This window comes from Columba livia, chromosome 11 (assembly GCF_036013475.1).
Source record: "Columba livia isolate bColLiv1 breed racing homer chromosome 11, bColLiv1.pat.W.v2, whole genome shotgun sequence".
Classification (NCBI taxonomy): Eukaryota; Metazoa; Chordata; class Aves; order Columbiformes; family Columbidae; genus Columba; species Columba livia.
Window position 1 is genome coordinate 19654124 of NC_088612.1, and position 19665 is coordinate 19673788.

Below are 19665 nucleotides of genomic sequence, written 5' to 3' on the forward strand. Positions count from 1 at the left end.
CCTGCACCATGTCATTTATTTTATAAAGATATTCATTTCATTGGGCTGTTTCTTCCCCTCTAGAGCTGACCCAGGACCATGAAAAGTCATGAGAAGGATAGGCATTACCGTGAGAAGCAAGTAAACAAGAAGATTAAAACAAATCTTTCTAAAGAATAAAAATCTGTATCTCTTCAACAGAACTTCATAATATCAGGCTGGGTGAAGTTCTTGGAAGGTCTATGACAGGGATTCCTGCTCCCATAGATGGACAGCTCTGCTAAAATGGCACCCCACTATAAAGAGCACATGACAACCAAAAAAAAATCATGAAAAATTATATGGAATGAAAGCTAAACAGAGTCAGAAAGGTTCCGAAATAAGGGGATTACAATGGAGGTCTGATGGGTCTTCCTGTTCTGTTAGCTTCTCTTTTCAGAGTTATTGTCTTTATAAGAGATATTGTGAGAAAAATGCATGTGATGTGTGCAGTTTGTGACGACTGAGAATGTTTGAGCACAGGAAGGGATGGCAAAGAGAGAGAAATTTTCAGCATCAACTTCAGAACATTTAAGAATAAAATATTTTTAAACCAGTGCCAGAATTCTAATTAATATATTCTAAACAACTTTATTATGGACTATAATTTGTCCATGGAAGTTTTGTTGATCCTTTTACTCGCCCATTGCTGTAAATCATAGCAATATGCACAAAGGGTTTAACAATGACTTTACACTGTTCTCACTCTAACTAGAAACACTGTTCTTACCCACCCTTCAGTGCGAACCTTTTAAAGCCCGTGCTGGGAGTGGAGAGGATCTACAAATCCTCCTTGATGCTGCTGTGAGCATCCCTGCATCCCTGGTGACTATCCCTGCATCCCTGGTGAGCATCCCATGGTTAACCTGGACCTGGCCAGCTCAGTTCACCCCATGGTTGCACTCACACCGCTTCAACCTCCCAGAGGATGAGGTTGCGGAGGGCCAGGACCTTGGCCATCCTCCTGGGGAGCAGCTTCTCCTGCACCAGGGGCCAAAGGATAGTGTAGCTCTCCAGGTTGCAATGGGTGAGCGTCATCCCCGCATCGGCATGGGCAGGGAGCTCCAGGGCTTCCCAAAGCTGCTGCAAGGCCTTGGCTGTGGCCAGCGCGCTGCCCTCTTGGAGCTGCTGCCGCAGGTGCCTCCTCAGCAGGCCCTTCAGCCTGTAGGAAGGTGCCTGGGGCAGTTTTTCCTTGATTAAGGACAACATATCCACGTAACCGCCCACCACGTGGCAGAAGTCCACTTTCCTGCCAGTGGCACCCAGGGCTTTAAAAAGAGCGGGCAGCTCCGGTGCCCAGAAGTTATAGACGATGAGGATGGGCCTGGGGAGAGGGGAGAGATACCAGAGGAGGTGCTGCATCCCCACCTCCACAGGGACACCCTGGGAGAGCAGCGACAGTACCGACTCAGGTGTCTGAATCAGTGCCTGGAAGGTGTGATCTCCGTTGGCTGCCGCCACCTCCATGATGCTCTGGGCTGCGGAGGGGAAAGGATGGGGCTGGGTAAGTATTTTGGGGGTCACCCTCTCTGCCACCCAGCCTCCCTATGCCCAGGAAAATCAATGCTCACTTTTCTGGTCAAGCTTCAAGCTGAGGAACACCAAGGTGCTCAGCTCCAACCTGTCGTCCCAGGGGCTGGTGTGGCCAGGGCTGTGGGGGGGTGAGGTGCCACTCTCAGACCATGTGGGGCTGGAGGACTTCTTGATCTCCTTGGGCTTGCTGGAGGCCTGCAAGAGAGTGGAGAAGGGGACCAAGTCCCATCTGCCTGCTTGGATCTGGCTAGGAAGGCACAAGGAGCACCCTCGGGTGCACCATTGGCAAGGACCCGGTTGTGTGCAGTGCCACAAAACCCACAGAGTCTGATGTCCCAGCTCTGCTGGGGATGGGTTGGGTGCATGTTGTGTCTCAGGAGAGGGCTGGCCACGGGGAGCCCCACTGAGGGCCCAAAACCAGGATTTGGGCACACCAAGCAGGTCTGGGGACTTGCTGTCCCTCCCTGCACATCTCCTGTGGCTGCAGCTCATGCAGGGATAGGGATGCAGCTGAGAAACCTCACCAGGTGAGATACCGCGAGACTTAAAGTTCTGCTTGGTGTCTAGAGGAAAAGGGAACTCAACTGGGCCAAGAGGAGGTTTGGTGGCCAGAGGCCTGGCAGATTCGGTGCCTACAGTGATGCTTCCCAAGGGCCACACCAAAGCTTCCACAAGCAGCCACACCAACCATCCCCTGCCTAGCCTCAGCAGGGATGGACATTCCTGAGCATGTCCCAACAGGAAGAGAGTAGAACAACAATACATTCAAGAGGGTCTAACCTTAATTTTCCTTTTTCTTTCCCCCAGCGACAATCCTGCACCCTTGCCCTGAGCACGCTACGGTGATGGAGCATCCACCTCCCTTGTCATCGTCACTTGCAGTGATGGAAACATGGCTGGACCCATGTCTACAGGCACGTGAGTAAAACCCCAGCTCTGGGGATGTATGATTGCTTGAATGCCAGGTTTATTTTAAGTGTTTGAAAGGCATTTGGGGTTCCCCTCTCTGGAAAAGGACCGGAGAAGGATGGTGGGGTGGTGGCAGTGCCCCATGTCCTCCTTGCCTGGCAGTGCCCCAAGTGACCCAGCTGGCCTGAAGGGAGTTAGATGAACCAAACTTGGCGACAAAAATGTGATTGCAGATGCTCTTGTTACCCAAAGCAGCACTGAGCAAACTGGTTTTCTATGTAGGAAGGTTTTATTGAAGGGTTAAGCGGAGAGGGAAAATGGGGAGGATTTGTGGGGAGCGACACAGGCCCACAGCACCGTGGTGGCCATGGGCGATGGATCCCAGCAGAGCCAGGCACTGGTGATGCTCTTGAGGCTTCAGCTTGGTGTGAAGAGTGTGACAGTCCCCAGGTGACCGCCAAAAGGCTCTTCCCCAGCCCCCAAATCTCCTTTTCGATGTCCAAGCCTCCGGGCAGGTCCCTAGCCCTTGCTCTCCACCCCTCAAAGGCCGCAGCTTCCCTGGGCTGCATCCTGCTGCCTCAGCCCATTGCTCAGCCCTTTCTTCTCACTCAGCTGCTATTTTCCCCCCGCTTTTCCAGGCCTTAAACCATTTTTTCCGAGCTCCCAAAGTTGCACTTTCCCAGTTCCCAGCACCAGACCATCCATGAGACATTTACACCTCTGGGACCTCTGTTTTTCAGTCTGTGCCTTTGCTACACCCTTAAATCCACATCATACCGAAGGACACTTGCCTCATGCAGGGATTTCTCACACCAAGCTGCTAACATCCACAAAAGCCCCAGCCTTGGGATTTTTTTGCACTAGGAGGGAGTGGGGAAAATGTTTTATCCCCACAACTCTTTTTTTGCTCTTGGGAGCAATGGATAGGGAAGAGGAAGCTGCAAGCAAGTCTCTGGCTGATGCTGGGAAGCGAGGAAAAGGCTGGAGGGAAGGGAAAGGCACCCCTGGGATGCTGGGGTGCAGCAGCCTCTTCTGCCTGGCTCAGCAAGGAGGAAGGGCTGGCATGACACTCACCGCCGTGTCCTCCTCGCTGTCCTCTGAGCTGCAGACGATGATGTCTTCTGCGGAAAGAAGAGGACAGTGCTGAAGCTTCAAAGGCTGATATTTGGAAATCTCACGGCAGGACTGACCTTCTCTCAGGATTTTTGCAGCAGAGAGTAAACGCTTCTACCAGGACTGTGAAGCAACCAGGCCTTGGGTGCTCTGGCAACCTCTCCACTGCTGCTTCACCCCCAAGGACCCTGTACCAGCCTCCCCAGAAGATGCATTTCATCCTCCCTCCTGTTTGCAGAGCTGAGCCCAGGACCCCTCGCTAAGGTACGCTGGGTGAGTCTGGGGAAGAAAATGTCTTCTGCTAAAAATTGTAGTGTTTTTTTGCTGCAGGAAAATCCAGAGCTCCTGAAGCAGGCGGCAGAGGAGTCTCTGCACACTTACCCTGCTGCTCTGCTCTTCGCTAGGCTTGGTTTTTGGCTGCCTCAGAGGCAGGACACGGAGTTGGACAGAACATCCACATCCACCCCCCGGCATTGCTCTTGTGTTCAACCCCTGGAACCAACTCCCACCCTCTGCTTCTCTGACCTGGGTGGGTTTGGCCAAGGCTCTGAGTCCCTGGGGGTGCCCAGAGGCTGCGAAAGATGAGGGCTGGGGCAAGAGACAGGGTAACGAGGAGGGCCACGTTCCCGATCCCCACCTGCATCATCTGTGGGGCAGCTGGTGGCACGGATGCTGTTGCAGATCTTTCTCAGCATGGAGGTGCTGGGCCCACTTCTGCCATCCCACTGGTTTGAACTGGGATCGCTGGGGACCGGCATGTTGTCACATTCCAGCTTCAGTAGCTTGGGTGAGAACTGGCTGCCCCTTTCCATAGAGTGCAGCGTCTGCTTGGAGCAAACAGTGACGGGGGGAGACTGGAGAGAGGAGAGCACAGGGGATGTAAGGGGCTGGAGTGGCACCTCCTGGTCCCCAAAGGCTTCTGCCTGGCCAGGGAGGTTCTTACCGGGCTCATCTGCCTCTTCTTGAGGCTGGTGGTGGTGAAGGTGGGTGAGATGCTCTGGCCGTTGCGCTGGACGGGCTCCGGTTGCTGTGGAGAGAGCGCAGAGCAGTATTAGGATGAACCTCGAGACCACCGACCCCTCTGCAGAGCTGGGAGCGGGAGAAACATCCTCAGCGTGGGGGAAACCGAGGCCCAGCCTGGCCTTTCGGCTGGGCTCAAGGCTTCTGGATGTTTGACAGTGCTACAGCTGGGAGAGGCCACAGTTTTCCCTGAAGAAATGAGGGATGAAGCAGCAGGCTTGGAGAAGTGGGATGGGGTAGGAGCAAAGTGATCGTTATAAGGCAGGGTCTTCTCTGACCAGGCAGAAACCTTCCTGAGGGTTTGTTGTTGATGAAGAAAAGGGAGTGATGGGCTGGGGAGGGGAAGGCAGACCCTTGGGAAAGGCTTGCAAAGGTCAGAAGAAAAGCAGATCCACATTTTGGCTGATACACAAGCGCCCCTCCTGCACAGCAGCACACCGGGACAAAACACGGAAATCTCACCAGGTCGTTCTCCAGGGTCAACTCGACCGTGGGCACGGCTTCGGAATTATTAGCTGCAATGGAGAGAACAGAGCTTCAATCCTGAATCAGAGCCTCCGGAAATCCCACCCAGCCCTGAGAACAGCCCAGCTGGGAAAAACCTGCCTGGCAGTTTTGTTTTCCATTCATTTTCCCACCCTTTGGTTTGGGATGGCCCAAGGGGTTTTGGAGCCTTTGGGAACCCAGAAATCAGCATCACCAGAGCCCTCCAGAAGACCGAAACGGGGCTCTGGCCATATAAGCAAAGGGGCAAATCTTGGACCCCATGGGTGGAAATAAGAGCCCAGAGCCGGGTGATGGCTTTCTGAGCTAGCCCAAGTCCCCGCTGGCCCCGGGGCGGCTGGATCCATCCCTGTGGCCACGTCCTTACCTGGGTGCCCCGTGACGCGCTCCACCAGCGCCTGCAGCCTGGCCCTGCACTCGCTCAGATCCCGCGGCTGCTCTCGCTCCCCGGTTGCCGGCGGCTGCAGCCGCTGCAGCTCCTGCAGCGAGTCCCTGATGAAGGGCTGCATGTCCATCACCTCCTGCTCCGTGGCGTAGAGGCTCATCTTCTCCACCAGCCGCTCAGCCGCCTCCATCCGCCGCAGCGTCCCCTCCACGTGCTGCAGCTCCCTGGCCAGCTCCCGCCGGCCCCGCTCCTGCTGCGCCTCCACCAGCCCCAGCAGCTCCTCTTCCTCGCGCCGCAGCAGCTGCACCAGCTGCTCCACGCGCTGCTGGATCAACTCCCGCATCTTCCGCTGTGTCTCCTCCAGCCGGGCGGCCTCGTTTCGCAGCACCGCCTGGGTGGCCTGGAAGCGGCTCCTCTTCTGCTCAAGCTCCTGGGCAATGGTGCTGAGCTCCTGCTGCCGGCGCTGGGTCTCGCTGCGGATGTCACAGAATGGGGCGTGCTGGCTGTCCAGCAGTGCACACGAGCAGCACAGCACCTTCTCGCACTTGGTGCAGTAGATGCTGGGAGGAAACGGGAACATCCTTCAAAACTGGTAGGTAAGCATTTCCACCACGCGCAGTGTGACTCCCTCTCCCCACAGGGTGACTGTGGGGTTTAATGAGAAGGGAAACTGAAGCACGGGGCACAAAAGGGCTTTGCCTCACCTCACCAGCAGCAGATGTGGGCACAAAGCTGGATGTTCAACCCACCTTTGCTCCCCTCCCCCCTCCCAGGGAGCTGCCAGCCCCATATTGCACCCTGCTCCTGCCCAGGGTCTCATGGGGGTTGCAGCCATCCCTCTCCAAAGGCAGGTGATGAAACCCCCTTAGCCCTGGGGGCTGGTCCTGGAGCAGCAGCCCCAAAGCCCATGGTGCAGGATGGGACCCGGGGACAAGGCACCGCTCTCACCTGGAGATGTGATCCTGGCCAGTATGACCGGGATTGGCACAAAAGAGGTTGCAGGACTTCCTGGTGTCTTCCAGGAACTGATGAGGTGACTCAGCACGAAGATCCTCCACCTTCCTGGCCTCATGGTTCCTCTTCTTAAAGAACCACTGATGGTCCTCGAAGCACTTGGCGCAAAGGAACTCCTCGCACTCAGGGCACCACACAGCCGCCGCTTCACCCCGGCACCGGCTGCAGCTCGCACCACCGCTGTCCACAATCTTCTTGTAGATGCTGAGCCTGGCCTGCAGGTTGGTGAAGAGCAGGTTGTCCATGTCGGGAATGCCACTGGCCTGTGGGATGGGCGTCCGGCACACGGGGCACTGCCCGATGGGCTTGTTCTCGCTCAGGCAACCGAGGCACAAGGTGTGAAGGCAGGTGAGGAGCTTGAGGTTGGGTGATGCCTGCTGGCAGCGCTCGCAAAGGATGAACTTGAAGTCATCTTCCACCGCGGGAGGGTGGGATGGAGGGGAGCACCGGGGGGTACTCAGCTGGGGTCCTGCCTCCATGGGGGCAGCGGCACTGTCTCCGTCTAGGTGGGATGTGGGGAAAAGACCCCGTGAGATGGAGGGGGACGGGACGTTCAGTCCCACCTGTGGGGGCCACCCATGGGCAGCCCACCCCACTGGTTAAGGGATAAGGGAGCCCCAAAGTGGGTGAGCAGCTCCTCTCTATCCCTCCTGCTGAGGGCGAGTGGGTGGCAGCACCTCAGCAAGGTGAAGGGTGCTCCCCCAGGGGAGATCCTGTGGGGTGCAAAGGGTTGTGCTCCCCCTTGCCCTCAGTGTGGGACCCTTGGGGGTTCTCCTCCCCGCTCCTCAGCCTCTTTCCCTTCTGCATTTCAAAACTGGGGGGAAAGGAGGAAGCCAAGGCTACAAATGACTTTTTCTTTCACTTTGCTGCCACTAATCCTTCTCGCCCTGTGAGAAGGAAAAGCAGGGGAGAGAAGTGGGGGGCCCTGGGGATGGTGTGTCCCCCTTAGTTCTTGCAAAACCTCCCGGGCAGCCCCAGAATGCTGGCACCAGTGCTGGCCACAAACGTGTCTCCCACCCCTCGCCCCCCTGTGCCTCCCCCAGCCTGGCAGCGCAGGCAGGAGCCCCCCGAATAAAGCAGAGAGTCCCGTTACCACCTCCCACCCCTCTCCCGGAATGATTTTGCACCTGAAAATACAATGCTCGTCACCCAAGCAGGCAATCCCCACCGTTCCCTTTGACGGGGGACCCTGGGCGAGGCTTTATCCCCCCATCCCCTCCCTTGTCCCCCTCCAGCAAAACGAAGACCCCCCCTTACCTGCTGGGGGGCCGGAGGTGGGCGGCCGGGGGGCGGTGGGACTGGCGGCCATTCCACAGACTGGGCCGAGCAGTGTACTTTCGGTTTCCCGGTCCGGCTGGGGAGGAGGAGGAGGAGGAGCTGGCGGGAAGAAGGCGGGGAAGGCAGCGGGGCTTCCCCGGGAGAGACCGGTGCGCCGTACCGGGGAGGGGCCGGGTGGTGCCCTCCTACCTGCCCGCTCCTGTCCTCCCCTTGCCCTGGTCTGCCGGTGGCATTGGGGAATGCAGGCACTAAGGGGTACTGGTACCAGGGTGAGGATGCAGACACCGGGGGGATGCTGGTACCAAGATGGGGATGCAGGCACCGGGGAGACGCTGGTACCAGGGTGAGGATGAGGACCCCAGAGGGGATGCTGGTACTCGGATGGGGATGCAGGCACCGGGGGGATTCTGGTACCAGGGTGAGGATGCAGACACCAAGGGAGATGCTGGTACCAGGATGAAGATGCAGACACCAAGGGGGATGCTGGTACCAGATGGGGATGCAGGCACCGGGGGGATGCTGGCACCCAGGGGAATGCTGGCACTCAGTTGAGCTCAGATGGCAAAGCTCTGCTTCAGCCACTAGCTAGGACCCCTGATCCCTGCTGGGGTGCATGTCTGGGTGCTGGCTCAGCTGCAAAGGGACAGCTGCTGCTGTGTCTGGGACAGTGTCTCAGGCCCTTGCTTCAGCCAAGGCGGGGTTTAAACCTGCCCTTTTGCCACCCCCTAGTCCTTAGCAGCGCTGCGCCGGGCTGCTTTTTGTCTCCACTACCCTTTGCATGGAGACAAGATGGGGGGGGCGGGCTTTGGCATGGCAAGAAGGTCACGCCAGAGCAGGACTTACTGGAAAAAATACCTCTCCCGCTTCCCTGTAGGGCTGGGGTACCCTCCGGAGCCCTCCAAGGTGAGCATGCGATGGAGGACCCTGACCTCCCCATGGCTGCCGGAGCAGTTCCTGGGCAGGGCCTCTCCGGAAAAAAACTCACCCAGCCATGAGCCGCCTCGTCCCTGTGCCGTCAGCAGCCACATGACAAGCAGACCAGGAAGCTCCAGCATCTCCCTCCTTCCCCACCACGGCATCCTCACCGCGGCCTCCGGTCCCCACAGCAACAGGGACACCCTGCGGTTATCCCCCAGCTCCAAGGGGATTCAAAGCGGGGGACGGCTGTGAGTCTGTGGCTTTTGTCTCCCAGCTTCGCTCCTGCTCCTAGCATCACCAGCAGGATGTGAAACCCCCAGACCCCCCAGCCGGGGTGAGACCCCGGCAAGGAAACTCCCCCCGAAGGATTGATTTCTTCTAGCAAGCATTCTCTGTGATAACAGCAGGGTTTGCCAGCTCTTCTCCAGCATCTCCCTGGTCACAGGGACATTGGATCGGGTCAGGGACAGGCAGAAGCCACACTGGTCACAGGGCTGGCCGCGATGGCAGCGGGCAGCTGGGCTTAGAGGGCTCTGAGATGGCCAGCACCATGTTCAGTCGGTCGGGATACCAAGCCCTTCCCTTGGGAGACTTTGACCGCTTCCAGCAGTCCAGCATTGGGCTGTCCGGTGCTCAGAAGGGCTTCTTCTCCTTCGGATCCAAACCAGATCCCCTGGGGCCACCCGGGAATACTTCAGGTGAGTCCCAACCTTAGGGTTGCATCACCATGCCCCTCCCTGTCACCACTTTCTCTGTAGGGTGTCACGCTGGCTGGGTGCCCCCCCATGCTGGTGACTTCCCTGGGTGCATGGGGGGAGAGGCTTTGATGAGAGTTCCCAGGCAGGGCAGGGAGGTTTGGAGAAGGTATATCCCCCTTTCACCCTCCCTGCAGGCTCCTCCCAGGGTTGGCTGTCCTGGATCTGCCATGGGATCATCACCTCCTTGGTCTTTTTGCTGATGGTTGTCACCTTCCCCATTTCAGGATGGTTTGCCTTGAAGGTAAGGGAGGAAAGCAGGTGAGGAGTGGGATGATGACCATGGGGGGGACCATTCCCGGCTGTCCCTGCCACTGCAGGACCCAGGGTTTTTCTTCTACCCTGGTCTAAAATTTGACATTCCAGATCGTGCCCACCTACGAGCGGCTGATCATCTTCCGCCTTGGCCGCATCCGGGCGCCGCAGGGCCCTGGCGTTGTCCTGCTGCTGCCCTTCATCGATCACTGCCAGCGGGTGGACCTGAGGACCAGGGCCTTCAATGTGCCCCCTTGCAAGGTGAGCTGGAGAGACATCTCTAAAATACCCCGAGCAGGTGGATTTTGGGGTGGTCTGACCCTTGGTGCCATGTGTGGACCCAACTTTCCGTTTCTCCACCATCATGGGGAGGTGAGGGGGATTGTGGCTGGTGCTGTGAGGCCAGAGTCCTCACCTACTATGGCTGCAAAGCTCCCCTTGACTTTGCACACTTAATGTGTGCTCCTGGCTGGAGACATCTCAAAACATCAGTCCCTGTCCTTCCCAGATGTCTTTCAATAACATCCCCCTGCTGGAAACTGGCCTTGTCATTCAGGCTAGACCAGACTTAAATATTTGGGTTAGTTTTTGTTTCTAATAACCCTCTTAATTAAGAGCTCTAGAGCTGGGAAAGATTCTGCTCCTAGGCTCTACACACAAGGGTCAGGCCATGGGGTGGAAAGGGGTGGAGATCCTGACTCCCTCTGTCCCAGCTGACCTCCAAGGATGGGGCGGTCTTCTCCATGGGTGCTGATGTCCAGTTTCGGGTGTGGGACCCCGTGCTGTCTGTCATGATGGTGAAGGACCTCATCGCGGCCACACGGATGACAGCACAGAATGCTATGACCAAGACCTTGATGAAGAAGAGCCTCCGTGAGATCCAGGCGGAGAAGCTGAGGATTGGGGAGCAGCTGCTGGTGAGGACCATCCCAGCTCTGTGCAGAGCCCCCCAAGTCCCCCTAACTCTTCAACTCTTGATGTGGAAGTAACAGTAAGGGAAAGATGGAGCTGTTGAATGTCCATCTGACCATGGGTCTGGCCAAGGAAGGGAGTTGGGAAAATGTGGTGATTAGTGGGGAGCAGATACTTCCAGCCTGTGGATCTCTGGAGCTCTGTGGCTTATTTCTAAGGGCTTTGACCACATAGAAAAGCCCATGTGTTGTGGACAGAGTTAAATGTCATCTCCATATCTCCACTATTGAGTCTGGTCCAACACCCCACATCTAAAGCTAGTGGGTGGCTGAAGTATAAACTATGGGAGGCCCGTGGTTGGGGGTGCTACAGTGGGTGGTCTCCATGGCCATACCCAGCTCTGCCTGGGCTGCCAACACTTCTCACTTCCTTCTCATCTCTGCAGCTGGAGATTAATGACATGACCAAGTCCTGGGGCTTGGAGGTGGACCGGGTGGAGCTGAGCATGGAGGCTGTGCTGCAGCCACCCCAGGAGAACCCACTGGGCTCTTTGGCCACCGTGCCACCTGTGCCTGGGCTAGAGGGGCTGGATGGCACCATTCAGCAGCTGGCTGCCCATTTCTTCAGCAACACCCTGGCTCTGGCGGGCAGCAGGACCAGTGCTCCGGAGGCAGGTAAGCAACATGGGGCCACCGCTTCTCTCCTGGGGGATGTCCCTCCTGCCCAATGACCTTTGTGTCCATTGGCTGTTTAACAGAGGAGCCAAAGTCTGGGAGATATCACGCTCCCATGAGCATGGCATAAATAGGCTGGTAGCGGGGAGGAGAGAGGATGACTTTGGGCACAGCTCCATACAGCACGTGGCACAACACAACCTTTCCAGAAGATGTTGGAGGAGGGACTGGGGAGGGCAGGAGCAGACCTGCAGGAGTCTGGAGTCAAGCCCAACTCAGATCTCAGCATTTCCAACAGGCAAACCCAAGGCTGAGCTTGCTGAGAGAGTCACAGCTGAGGGCAACATGGATTTTTTTTCCAGAAACCCTGCACAATTTTTTTCCTGCTGTTTCTTTCAGGGATAATTTGCTACCCCCTGGTAGCAAGGGAAGAGTAACCCATGGCAGAGAGAGGAGCAGGCAGTATGAACTGGCCAAACTGTGTTGTCCTCTTCTTGCTTAGCTGGAAACTTGCTGGATAAGTGGGTTTCTCTGCTCTGGAGACCTTTTCTGGTGGGTCCATGCAGACCAGCAAAATTCACCACCCAAAGGTGTCCCTTCAACCTGCTTTTGTCCCATTGTTCCCAGCAGACAGCGTGGAGACGGTGAACGAAGTGGAGCCTCCCACTGCTGCCCTCCCCATTGGCAGCACCCGGAGGAAGCCCAGCACGGATGAGCTGCTCTCAGCAGTGGAGCCCGTCCTCTGTGAGGCCCTGGTCAGCCAGGTGGGAGCATCCTATCAGGTGGACATCCTCTTGCCCAGCGGCGCCCGGAGCACCTACTTCATAGACCTCTCCTCAGGTCACTGCTCTTTGGGGTTGTTATATTTTGCACCCGTGTCCTCTTTGCATGCTGTGCACCCCACCAAGCTGGGCGGGAAGGGGTTCCAAACCAAGCCACTTTGGTAGCTCCATGAAAGGCACCCCAAGGTCTATCAACTGAGCACTACAGTTTGGCAGTCGTGGCTTTGAGTCCATGCTCCCCGGAAGTCCAAAATATGATTTATTTGGGATCAAAACCATGAATTTTCCTTCAAAAAGAGAGTATTGATAGAAAAAATGTCAGCCAGGTCTCCTTGTTGTTGGCCAAGGGGGACGGCTCAGAGACCTCAGGGTTTGTTGGCCACCAGCTCAAGGGGGTAGTGACAGAGAGACATACACAGGCAGCACTATGGGCCGCTGCCATGCTGGAAGATGTCCTCCCAGCACCCTCATCCATTCCTACATGGGTGCTGGTAGTTTTCCTGGTGGCCATGTGTGCTTGTTTTGGCTGGGATAGAGTTAATTTTCTTCCTAGTAGCTAGAAGAAAGTAGGCAAAAGTAGGACAGGGCTTGGAGGTGGACCACTGTACCAGGACATTGGTGGAACTACACGAGAGAAATTTTATCTCCATAAGGAGTGAGGACTCCAAAATCCCCATGGCAGGCCCTTGTCTGTCATCTGGCCCAACTCAAACCTCCTGAACCGGTGAGGGGAAGCACCAGCAGAAAAGGCTGGATTCTGAAGCCTGTTGTTTCTCCCTCTCCCACCCATCGTGTCCTACAGGCAGTGGGCGGGCTGGCCGTGGAGTACCCGAGAGCAGCCCCGACGTCATCCTGGAGGTGACAGAGAAAGACCTGCAGGACCTCTTGGTGGGTGACCTGCGTCCCTTGAGTGCCTACATGAGCGGGAGGCTGCAGGTGAAGGGTGACCTGCACCTTGCCCTGAAGCTGGAGGAGCTCCTCAAGGCCATGAAGCAACGTAGATAGAGCATGCATGTGGGTGTGTCTCTGTGTGCATGTGTCTCTGTAGGCGTGTGAAAAGCTGGGGACATATAGGGGTGCTGCCTGGTGGGGGTTTTGCCCTGTTGGAGCCCCTGCTGCTCTCCCCATGAAGGCTGCAGGAACTGAGTGAAGACCTGAGCAGGGAAACTGAGGCTGAGCTCCATTGCTTGACCTTGTCCTTGGCTTTAGCGCTCATCCTTTGTCTACAAGGTTACAGTGTGGGAACCAGTTGGCACCCCAGTATGTACCAGTTTGCTTTCAGGTCCCTCGGCCAGTATGCCAGCAGGTTACAGACAGTGTCCTGCTATCCCCATGATGGGCTGCATGGCCAATCACTTTAGACTGGATGGGGCATGAGCTGAGCAGATGGGACTGGGAAGAGCCTGGGGACATTGCGGCCAAAGGTAGGAGTCATGGGGTGGGGTGGGCATCTGAAACAGGGTACAATGGCTGGCTGGACCAGGCTGGGTTGCCACCAGCGGGCTGGAGTTGGTGTCCAGTATGCGACTGCTAATGGGATACGGGGATTTATGGGGAAGAAGCAGAGGTGACAATTCGGGAATGACCTGCCTGGAGGTACCTGAGCTGACATAGTGGTTTGTCATAAATGATTGTGCTAATTTGTGCTTCAAAGCGCTTTTTTGCATGCGTGCTTTGAGGTCTGTCTGCAGAAGCGTGTGGACTGTATATAGGCATATATAGATATTTATTTATTTTGTAAGCTTCCTTTCTATCAACTCTCGATGGACAATAAACCTGGTCTGCAGCCTCATGCTTGGGCAGTGATGGGCTGATGACTTCTGCAGGCAGATGGGACTGCAGCCCTCAGTGCCTCAGTTTCCCCGATGGTCCTCAGGGTGTTACACAAAGAGGCCACATGCTGGCTGAGGAATGGGATGTGGTGTTGATGGTCACGATGAACATGTGAAGTCCTGCCATGGTGGCATGGCCTCTCCAGAGATGCTCAGCCCCCAAACAGCACCCCAGGGGTTAAAATGTCTTAGAGCTCCAAGCAGCTTTACCAGTACCCAGGACATTTTACTAGACCAGTGGGACAAGCATAACTGGTCTTTCTGGCCTGTGGCACGAGCTTGGACCAAGCTTTGGAGATCCTACAGGCCCGAAGGGGAGGTGACAGTAGTGTTCCAACATACCCACTCCCTTTGGAGTGCCAGGTTAGGTGAACCTCAAGTGCTCCTGGAGGCCTCCAATTCGTGATGGTCCCCCATTTATGGTGCCCCCCTATTCGTGGTGGTCCCCACGGTGCAGATGGCTCGGGGGCACCAATGCTCTGCAGGAAGGGGCAAAAGGCAGCCAGGATACAGCTCTCCCAGGACAAAGAGGGATGTGACAAACCTCTGCAAGGAGCAGGGGAACAGTCCCTGAGCCCTCTCACAGCCTCGAGGTGCAGGGGGACAGGGTGGTGGTAGAAGCCGAGACCCCAGGGGGATGAAACTCCTTGGGAAAAACGCCTTTTTTTTGGGGGGGGGGGGTGGGGGGCGGTGAGGGTCGGATCTTGGGGTCTCCTGCGTTTTTTTTCCCGTGCTGGGTGGCCAAGAAGGGCAGAGCCGGCTGGGAAGGGCTTTCCGGGCCGAAGGAGGAGTTTGTAACGTTTCCAGCGCAGAAGAAACCGAAAGTGCAGACAGCGGAGTCGGGCAGCGCAGGCGGGAGGGGCTGCCCGCCCAGCCCGTCCCACTATGGCCGCCTCCAGCCCCGGCACCCCGGTGAGCGGCGGCTGGTCCGGGGATGGATGGGGTGGGATGCAGGCGGTGGGCTTCGAGAGTGCGGGGGGGCTCGGGGTGGCGGGTCCGGGCCACCAGGGAGTCCCTTGGCCCCGAGTCGTGGCTCGGAGGGATGTGGAGTGGTGGGGATAAGAGTTTGGGGGGTTCCCCGCCCTCTCCCCAGTTTGGTGAGGGGCTGGTCCCCAATCCAGCCCCCAGATGTGGGAAGGAGGGAGGCAGGAAGCACGAGGGACCGGCAGAGGGAGGCAGAGGGGAGGGGGGGTGGTCCCCAACCTGTCAGGGTGTCATCAGGGGTCTTTAGATGCCTCCTCGATGCCCCATCCTCTGTGCTGCCCCCCTACAGCCCCCTCAGCCCCATAGCCAGAGGGGCCATCCTGTTTTTTTCTTTGACAGAGGGAGGGGAAGTGCTCCCCAGGGTCCATCCAACCTTACTGCCGTGCACAGGCCATCTCTAGACTGGGCATCACTGGTGGGAACGGGTTGTTCACTGGTTGCTCCAAGTAGGGTTTGAAAGTCACCTCTCCCCTGCCCAGGATGCTCAGAAGCTCTTAAAGACACACCCCAGCGCTCATGCCTCTTTCATTTTCTCTCCCTCCCCAAGCTCCCAGTAGACGACTTCAAGTTCATCCTTTGCGAGGGCTGCCAGCAGGCATCACCCAATCTCAAGCTCCTCACCTGCCTTCACACCTTGTGCCTCAATTGCCTGAGCAAGAACAAGGCCATGGGGCAGTGCCCCGTGTGCCGGACGCCCATCCCACAGGCCAGTGGCATCCCCAACATGGACAACCTGCTCTTCACCAACCTGCAGGCCAGGCTCAGCATCTACAAGAAGATCGTCGATGGAGTTGACTTGTGCTGCAACAACTGCAAGGAAGCCAGCGAGTTCTGGTGCTCTGAATGCGAGGAGTTCCTCTGCACCAGGTGCTGTGAAGCCCACCAGCGCTACCTGAGGAAGGAGAACCATGAAGTCAAGAAAGTGGCGGACATCAGGGCAGGGTCTGCTAAGGACTTCCTCGAGGGCACCAGGAGGACAGGGAACTTCTTCTGCTCCAACCCGGCCCACAAGAACCAGCCTGTAAGGTAGGTGTGAGGAGGTCTGTCCCTACCTGGGTGGTTTCTGTCACAAATCTCTTTAAGCGAGTCCATGATGGGACTGAGCAAAGTGTCCCTGTCCCTCTGCTGCCCTGATTGTCACCATGTCATGGAGAAGATGGGTGGGAAGTAGTGACTGATGGGCATGGAGGGAGAATTCGGATGAACCTGGGTTCGAGATGACGATGGGAGAGTGGGGACAAGGTAGACGGAGGGAGAGGAGTGTGTGGGGTGCTCCTTGTTTCAGTAAGGAGGCGTGAAGTAGCCCACCACTTGGCAAGGCTACCAGGACTTACATGAGGGGTGGATGACAATCTTCACCCCTCACTCTTTATAGTCTTGCCTTTGGCAATGGAGATGAGATACTCTTTGGTCTTATATTCTTGTACATAACCCTGATAAGTGCTCCTGGAAGGGCAGGGAGCTCACTTCTTCTCTAGTGCATGGATGAATGTCTACCTTAACACTTGCACAGTCACTGCAGTGACTTCAGCCAGCCCAGCAGAGGAGTAGAAACCCTGTGGAGAGAGTACACCAATGTATTCTTTTGCAGTTGGGAGAGTAGAAAACCAAATGCCTGGCCCAAACTTGGTGGTGACTTAAATTTGACAAATAAATGAATTTGCGATTGGACAAATTGTTGTGGTTCAGCCTCAGCCCTCCCAGCTCCCTGTGAAACTAAACTCTGTGCCAGCCAAACCCAGACCACAGAAACTGCAAAGTGCATGGTCTAAATTACTGCTCTGTTGTGCTTGACCTCCCAGCATCTACTGCACGACGTGCCGCAAGCCCCTGTGCTGCTCGTGCGCGCTGCTGGACAGCCAGCACGCCCCATTCTGCGACATCCACCGCGAGACCCAGCGCCGGCAGCGGGAGCTCAGCACCATCGCCCAGGAGATCGAGCAGAAGAGGAACCGCTTCCAGGCCACCCAGGCGGTGCTGCGGGACAAGGCCGCCCAGCTGGAGGAGATGTGGCGGGAGATGCGGGAGTTGATCCAGCAGCGCGTGGAGCAGCTGGTGCAGCTGCTGCGGCGCGAGGAAGAGGAGCTGCTGGGGCTGGTGGAGGCGCAGCAGGAGCGGGGCCGGCGGGAGCTGGCTGGGGAGCTGCAGCGCATGGAGGGGACGCTGCGGCGGATGGAGGCGGCCGAGCGGCTGGTGGAGAAGATGAACCTCTACGCCACGGAGCAGGAGGTGATGGACATGCAGCCCTTCATCAGGGACTCGCTGCAGGAGCTGCAGCGGCTGCAGCCGCCGGCAACTGGGGAGCGAGAGCAGCCGCGGGATCTGAGCGAGTGCAGGGCCAGGCTGCAGGCGCTGGTGGAGCGTGTCACGGGGCACCCAGGTGAGGAGGCGGCTGGCCAGGCGGGCCGGGGAGGCAGGGACCAAAAGCAAAATTGAAGGTTATAATCCCTGACCAGGCCATAGTCTCCATGGGTTTCGATGCCTCCTTCTTTTGCTCATGCGGTGGGAACACCGCAACCACCCCCAGGGATGGGATGCAGTTCTTGCATCCATCACTTCCAGAGCAACGCTTGTATCTTGTCCTTATGGAGTACAGCAGTCCCCCGAATGCAGTTGTACTGGGAGGGAACGTGGTGAAGCACCTGGGATGGAGCCCTGGGTTGAAGGACAAGGGAGGTGAGTGGCACCTGGAGACGAGGTGTGCGGAGTGGGGTCTTGCAGGCGTTGGAAGGGTTGGATGAACTCCATGTCCTCTCTCAAAAACGTGCTAGTGACCCCTGTGGGTCCCTCAGGGGTCATACCCATCCTCCAGGCCTTAGTGTCCCTCTCAGATCTCCAGCCAGTTCGTCTGTCCACATCATCCGGGGCAATTCCCCTTTTGGATTGTGGATTACTGTCTCAGGATGGTGCATCCAACCAGGAAGGCAAAATGTTTCCTGGGAGCACTCCCTGACAGCGGTCCACAACCACTGCTGAGTTTGCCCAAGTCTTTCCCCAACTCTTGTGGTGGACATGCAGGTGGCTGGGGCATGGTGAAGGGATGTGTGCTGGTGGATCCAGGCTCGGTCAGAAGGCAGTAGCATCCTTCCAGCAAATAGGGGGGGAAAAAGCAACAGGAAAAAAGGACTTTGTGGGGTTTTCTGCTCCATCCCTCTGCTGCTGGTCCATACAGACCTGGACTATGATCACGACCCTCCATGAGTTTCTACCACGGAGTTCCCCAGGTTGAATTCATGGGTCCTGATTCTCCCCTTCTGCTCCCTTCAGCCCTCCTCCCCTTGACAGGGATCTCTTCCAAAGATGACAACACTCTCATCCTTGACCTGGAGCCTCCCAGGGAGCTGTGCCAGCTGAACAGAGGTCACCACCAGTGTCCAGACCAGGGAGGGGACATGTCCTGCACCCAACCCACACTTCCAGCCCTTCTGATGCAGAGGGATGAAGAAGCAGAGGAAGACCATGGAGACACTGTGCCTCCTCCAAGGAGCCTCCAGGACTCTGTGGCCTCCCTGCAGGAAGATTTCAGTGGCTGGGCCAGGTCCAACATCCAGCAAGTAGACAAGTTCCTGAAGATGGGCAATCGACTCCTGCAAGCTCAGCAAAGGGCAAACAGGCATCTGGTGTCCGTGACCTGGGAGATCCAGGCCCTGTCCCGCTCCCTGGCCACCATCGTCTCTGCCCTGCGACCCTTGCTGCAGCCTGTGGCCACCCCAGTGGACGTCCCCACTGCAGACGTGGACTGGACATTGCTGGAGCTCGTCCCTCCCAGCACCGTGCAGAGGCACGAACCGCTGGTCCCAGCAGCTGCTGCAACCCCTGGTCCCAGCAGACCCCCCCCGGCCACCAGCCCAGCACGCTCAGAGACCCCCAGTCCAGGCTCTGAGGGCGAATGTCCCAAATCGAGGCACCCCAGCAGGAGCAAGCGTGGTGGGAAGCCCAGCGTCAGGCTTCAGAAGCGGAGGAAGAAGTGACCAGAACTTTTGCCATGGACTGCAGCTGCTTGGAAAACTCTTTAAAGGTCCCTGCGGAGACTAGGTTCTCCATCCCACCTTGTCATGCCAATAAATCCTCTTGGGATGAACAGTGCCTCGGTCTTTTGCTGGGTTTGGGAAGGTATCCTCCCCCCTCATTAACAAGCCCTTGTCACTGCCTGACAATAACTTGCTCGAGAATGGCATGATTCTTCTAATTTTCTTTCTTCTTTCCTTCCCAGCACATGTGAGGTCCTGGTTTATGGGTCTGGGATGGGTGGGAGGGCAGCAAACCCATCCAGGAGACCAGGAGGAAAGGTTTTAGTGTGAGGATGGGGGAACAAGCTGGCAGGGGGCTAGGCAGAGCAGGCACCTCTCCAGCCCAGCCTGCAAGCTCACAGCTGGATTTTGGCCTTTGGTAGCATCTGCAAGAGGTGACCCTCTGAGGATGTGCCTCCAGAGCCACCTACACCTTCTGCAGAGTCTTCTTGCTGCTCTCAGATGTCCCCAGCGCTGCTTGTCCTCCTCTCGGCTCACTGTGTTTTTATTCTTGCAGAAGCTCCCCCAGCTCTAGCCATGGAAAACTCCGACCACATGAGACTTAGCTTTGCTTTGCTCTGCGTTTTTTGCCTTGTGGGTTTACCCAGATGGAATTTGGGGCTACCCTCAGCACTTAACATGTTCCTTGAACTCTGGCGTTTAGTTGCTGCTTACCAAGTTCTCTTTCGGAAGAGGAGAGGTGGATTTGGGGCCCCCAAACACATCTCCCACCACAAGGGCAGAGCCCCACTCAGATTAGAGGCTGAAG

At 57.0% G+C, this 19665-nt stretch overlaps 3 protein-coding genes across 7 annotated transcripts; 2 read left to right on the plus strand and 1 right to left on the minus strand.

The window, feature by feature from the left end:
• Positions 1–593: 593 nt before the first annotated feature.
• Positions 594–8899, minus strand: LOC102095797 (protein PML). Of its 4 annotated transcripts, none has more exons than XM_065077074.1 (10): positions 8760–8899; positions 7754–7850; positions 6431–6998; positions 5465–6042; positions 5056–5108; positions 4517–4600; positions 4211–4427; positions 3535–3581; positions 1590–1746; positions 594–1496 (listed from the first exon to the last, which is right to left on the minus strand). In XM_065077074.1, the coding sequence occupies exons 2-10, from the start codon at positions 7803–7805 to the stop codon at positions 922–924; spliced, it is 2331 nt and encodes a 776-aa protein (XP_064933146.1). In that variant the 5' UTR covers positions 7806–7850; positions 8760–8899; the 3' UTR covers positions 594–921. The 4 variants fall into 4 exon arrangements, with proteins under 4 accessions (XP_064933146.1, XP_064933144.1, XP_064933143.1 ...); XM_065077072.1 differs by lacking the exon at positions 8760–8899 and adding an exon at positions 8618–8748 and having other exon boundaries at positions 4211–4397; positions 7754–7873; XM_065077071.1 differs by lacking the exon at positions 8760–8899 and adding an exon at positions 8618–8748 and having other exon boundaries at positions 7754–7873.
• Positions 8900–9168: 269 nt separating this feature from the next.
• On the plus strand, positions 9169–13864 carry STOML1 (stomatin like 1). Of its 2 annotated transcripts, none has more exons than XM_021280273.2 (7): positions 9169–9390; positions 9585–9691; positions 9814–9963; positions 10416–10619; positions 11060–11288; positions 11916–12128; positions 12873–13864. In XM_021280273.2, the coding sequence occupies exons 1-7, from the start codon at positions 9231–9233 to the stop codon at positions 13073–13075; spliced, it is 1266 nt and encodes a 421-aa protein (XP_021135948.2). In that variant the 5' UTR covers positions 9169–9230; the 3' UTR covers positions 13076–13864. The 2 variants fall into 2 exon arrangements, with proteins under 2 accessions (XP_021135948.2, XP_021135949.2); XM_021280274.2 differs by having other exon boundaries at positions 11919–12128.
• A 731-nt stretch (positions 13865–14595) lies between these two features.
• LOC102095362 (protein PML) lies at positions 14596–18967 on the plus strand. Its single transcript, XM_065077085.1, has 4 exons — positions 14596–14814; positions 15434–15912; positions 16689–17266; positions 18154–18967. The coding sequence occupies exons 1-4, from the start codon at positions 14788–14790 to the stop codon at positions 18855–18857; spliced, it is 1788 nt and encodes a 595-aa protein (XP_064933157.1). The 5' UTR covers positions 14596–14787; the 3' UTR covers positions 18858–18967.
• The last annotated feature ends 698 nt before the right edge of the window (positions 18968–19665 follow it).

What these genes read in the sequence shown, in the direction of transcription:
- LOC102095797 (XM_065077071.1), bottom strand. Translation starts at nt 8,711, where the DNA reads ATGGGGAGGTCAGGGTCCTCCATCGCATGCTCACCTTGGAGGGCTCCG. An exon ending in CTGCCCCACAGATGATGCAG is followed by an intron (nt 3,582 to 4,210) that starts GTGGGGATCGGG and finishes TTCTTTCCGCAG; the next exon opens with AAGACATCATCGTCTGCAGC. An exon ending in ACAGCGAGGAGGACACGGCG is followed by an intron (nt 1,747 to 3,534) that starts GTGAGTGTCATG and finishes ACTCTCTTGCAG; the next exon opens with GCCTCCAGCAAGCCCAAGGA.
- STOML1 (XM_021280273.2), top strand. Translation starts at nt 9,231, where the DNA reads ATGGCCAGCACCATGTTCAGTCGGTCGGGATACCAAGCCCTTCCCTTG. An exon ending in CAGGATGGTTTGCCTTGAAG is followed by an intron (nt 9,692 to 9,813) that starts GTAAGGGAGGAA and finishes TTGACATTCCAG; the next exon opens with ATCGTGCCCACCTACGAGCG. An exon ending in GGATTGGGGAGCAGCTGCTG is followed by an intron (nt 10,620 to 11,059) that starts GTGAGGACCATC and finishes TCATCTCTGCAG; the next exon opens with CTGGAGATTAATGACATGAC.
- LOC102095362 (XM_065077085.1), top strand. Translation starts at nt 14,788, where the DNA reads ATGGCCGCCTCCAGCCCCGGCACCCCG. An exon ending in CCTCCAGCCCCGGCACCCCG is followed by an intron (nt 14,815 to 15,433) that starts GTGAGCGGCGGC and finishes TCCCTCCCCAAG; the next exon opens with CTCCCAGTAGACGACTTCAA. An exon ending in GCGTGTCACGGGGCACCCAG is followed by an intron (nt 17,267 to 18,153) that starts GTGAGGAGGCGG and finishes TGCTCCCTTCAG; the next exon opens with CCCTCCTCCCCTTGACAGGG.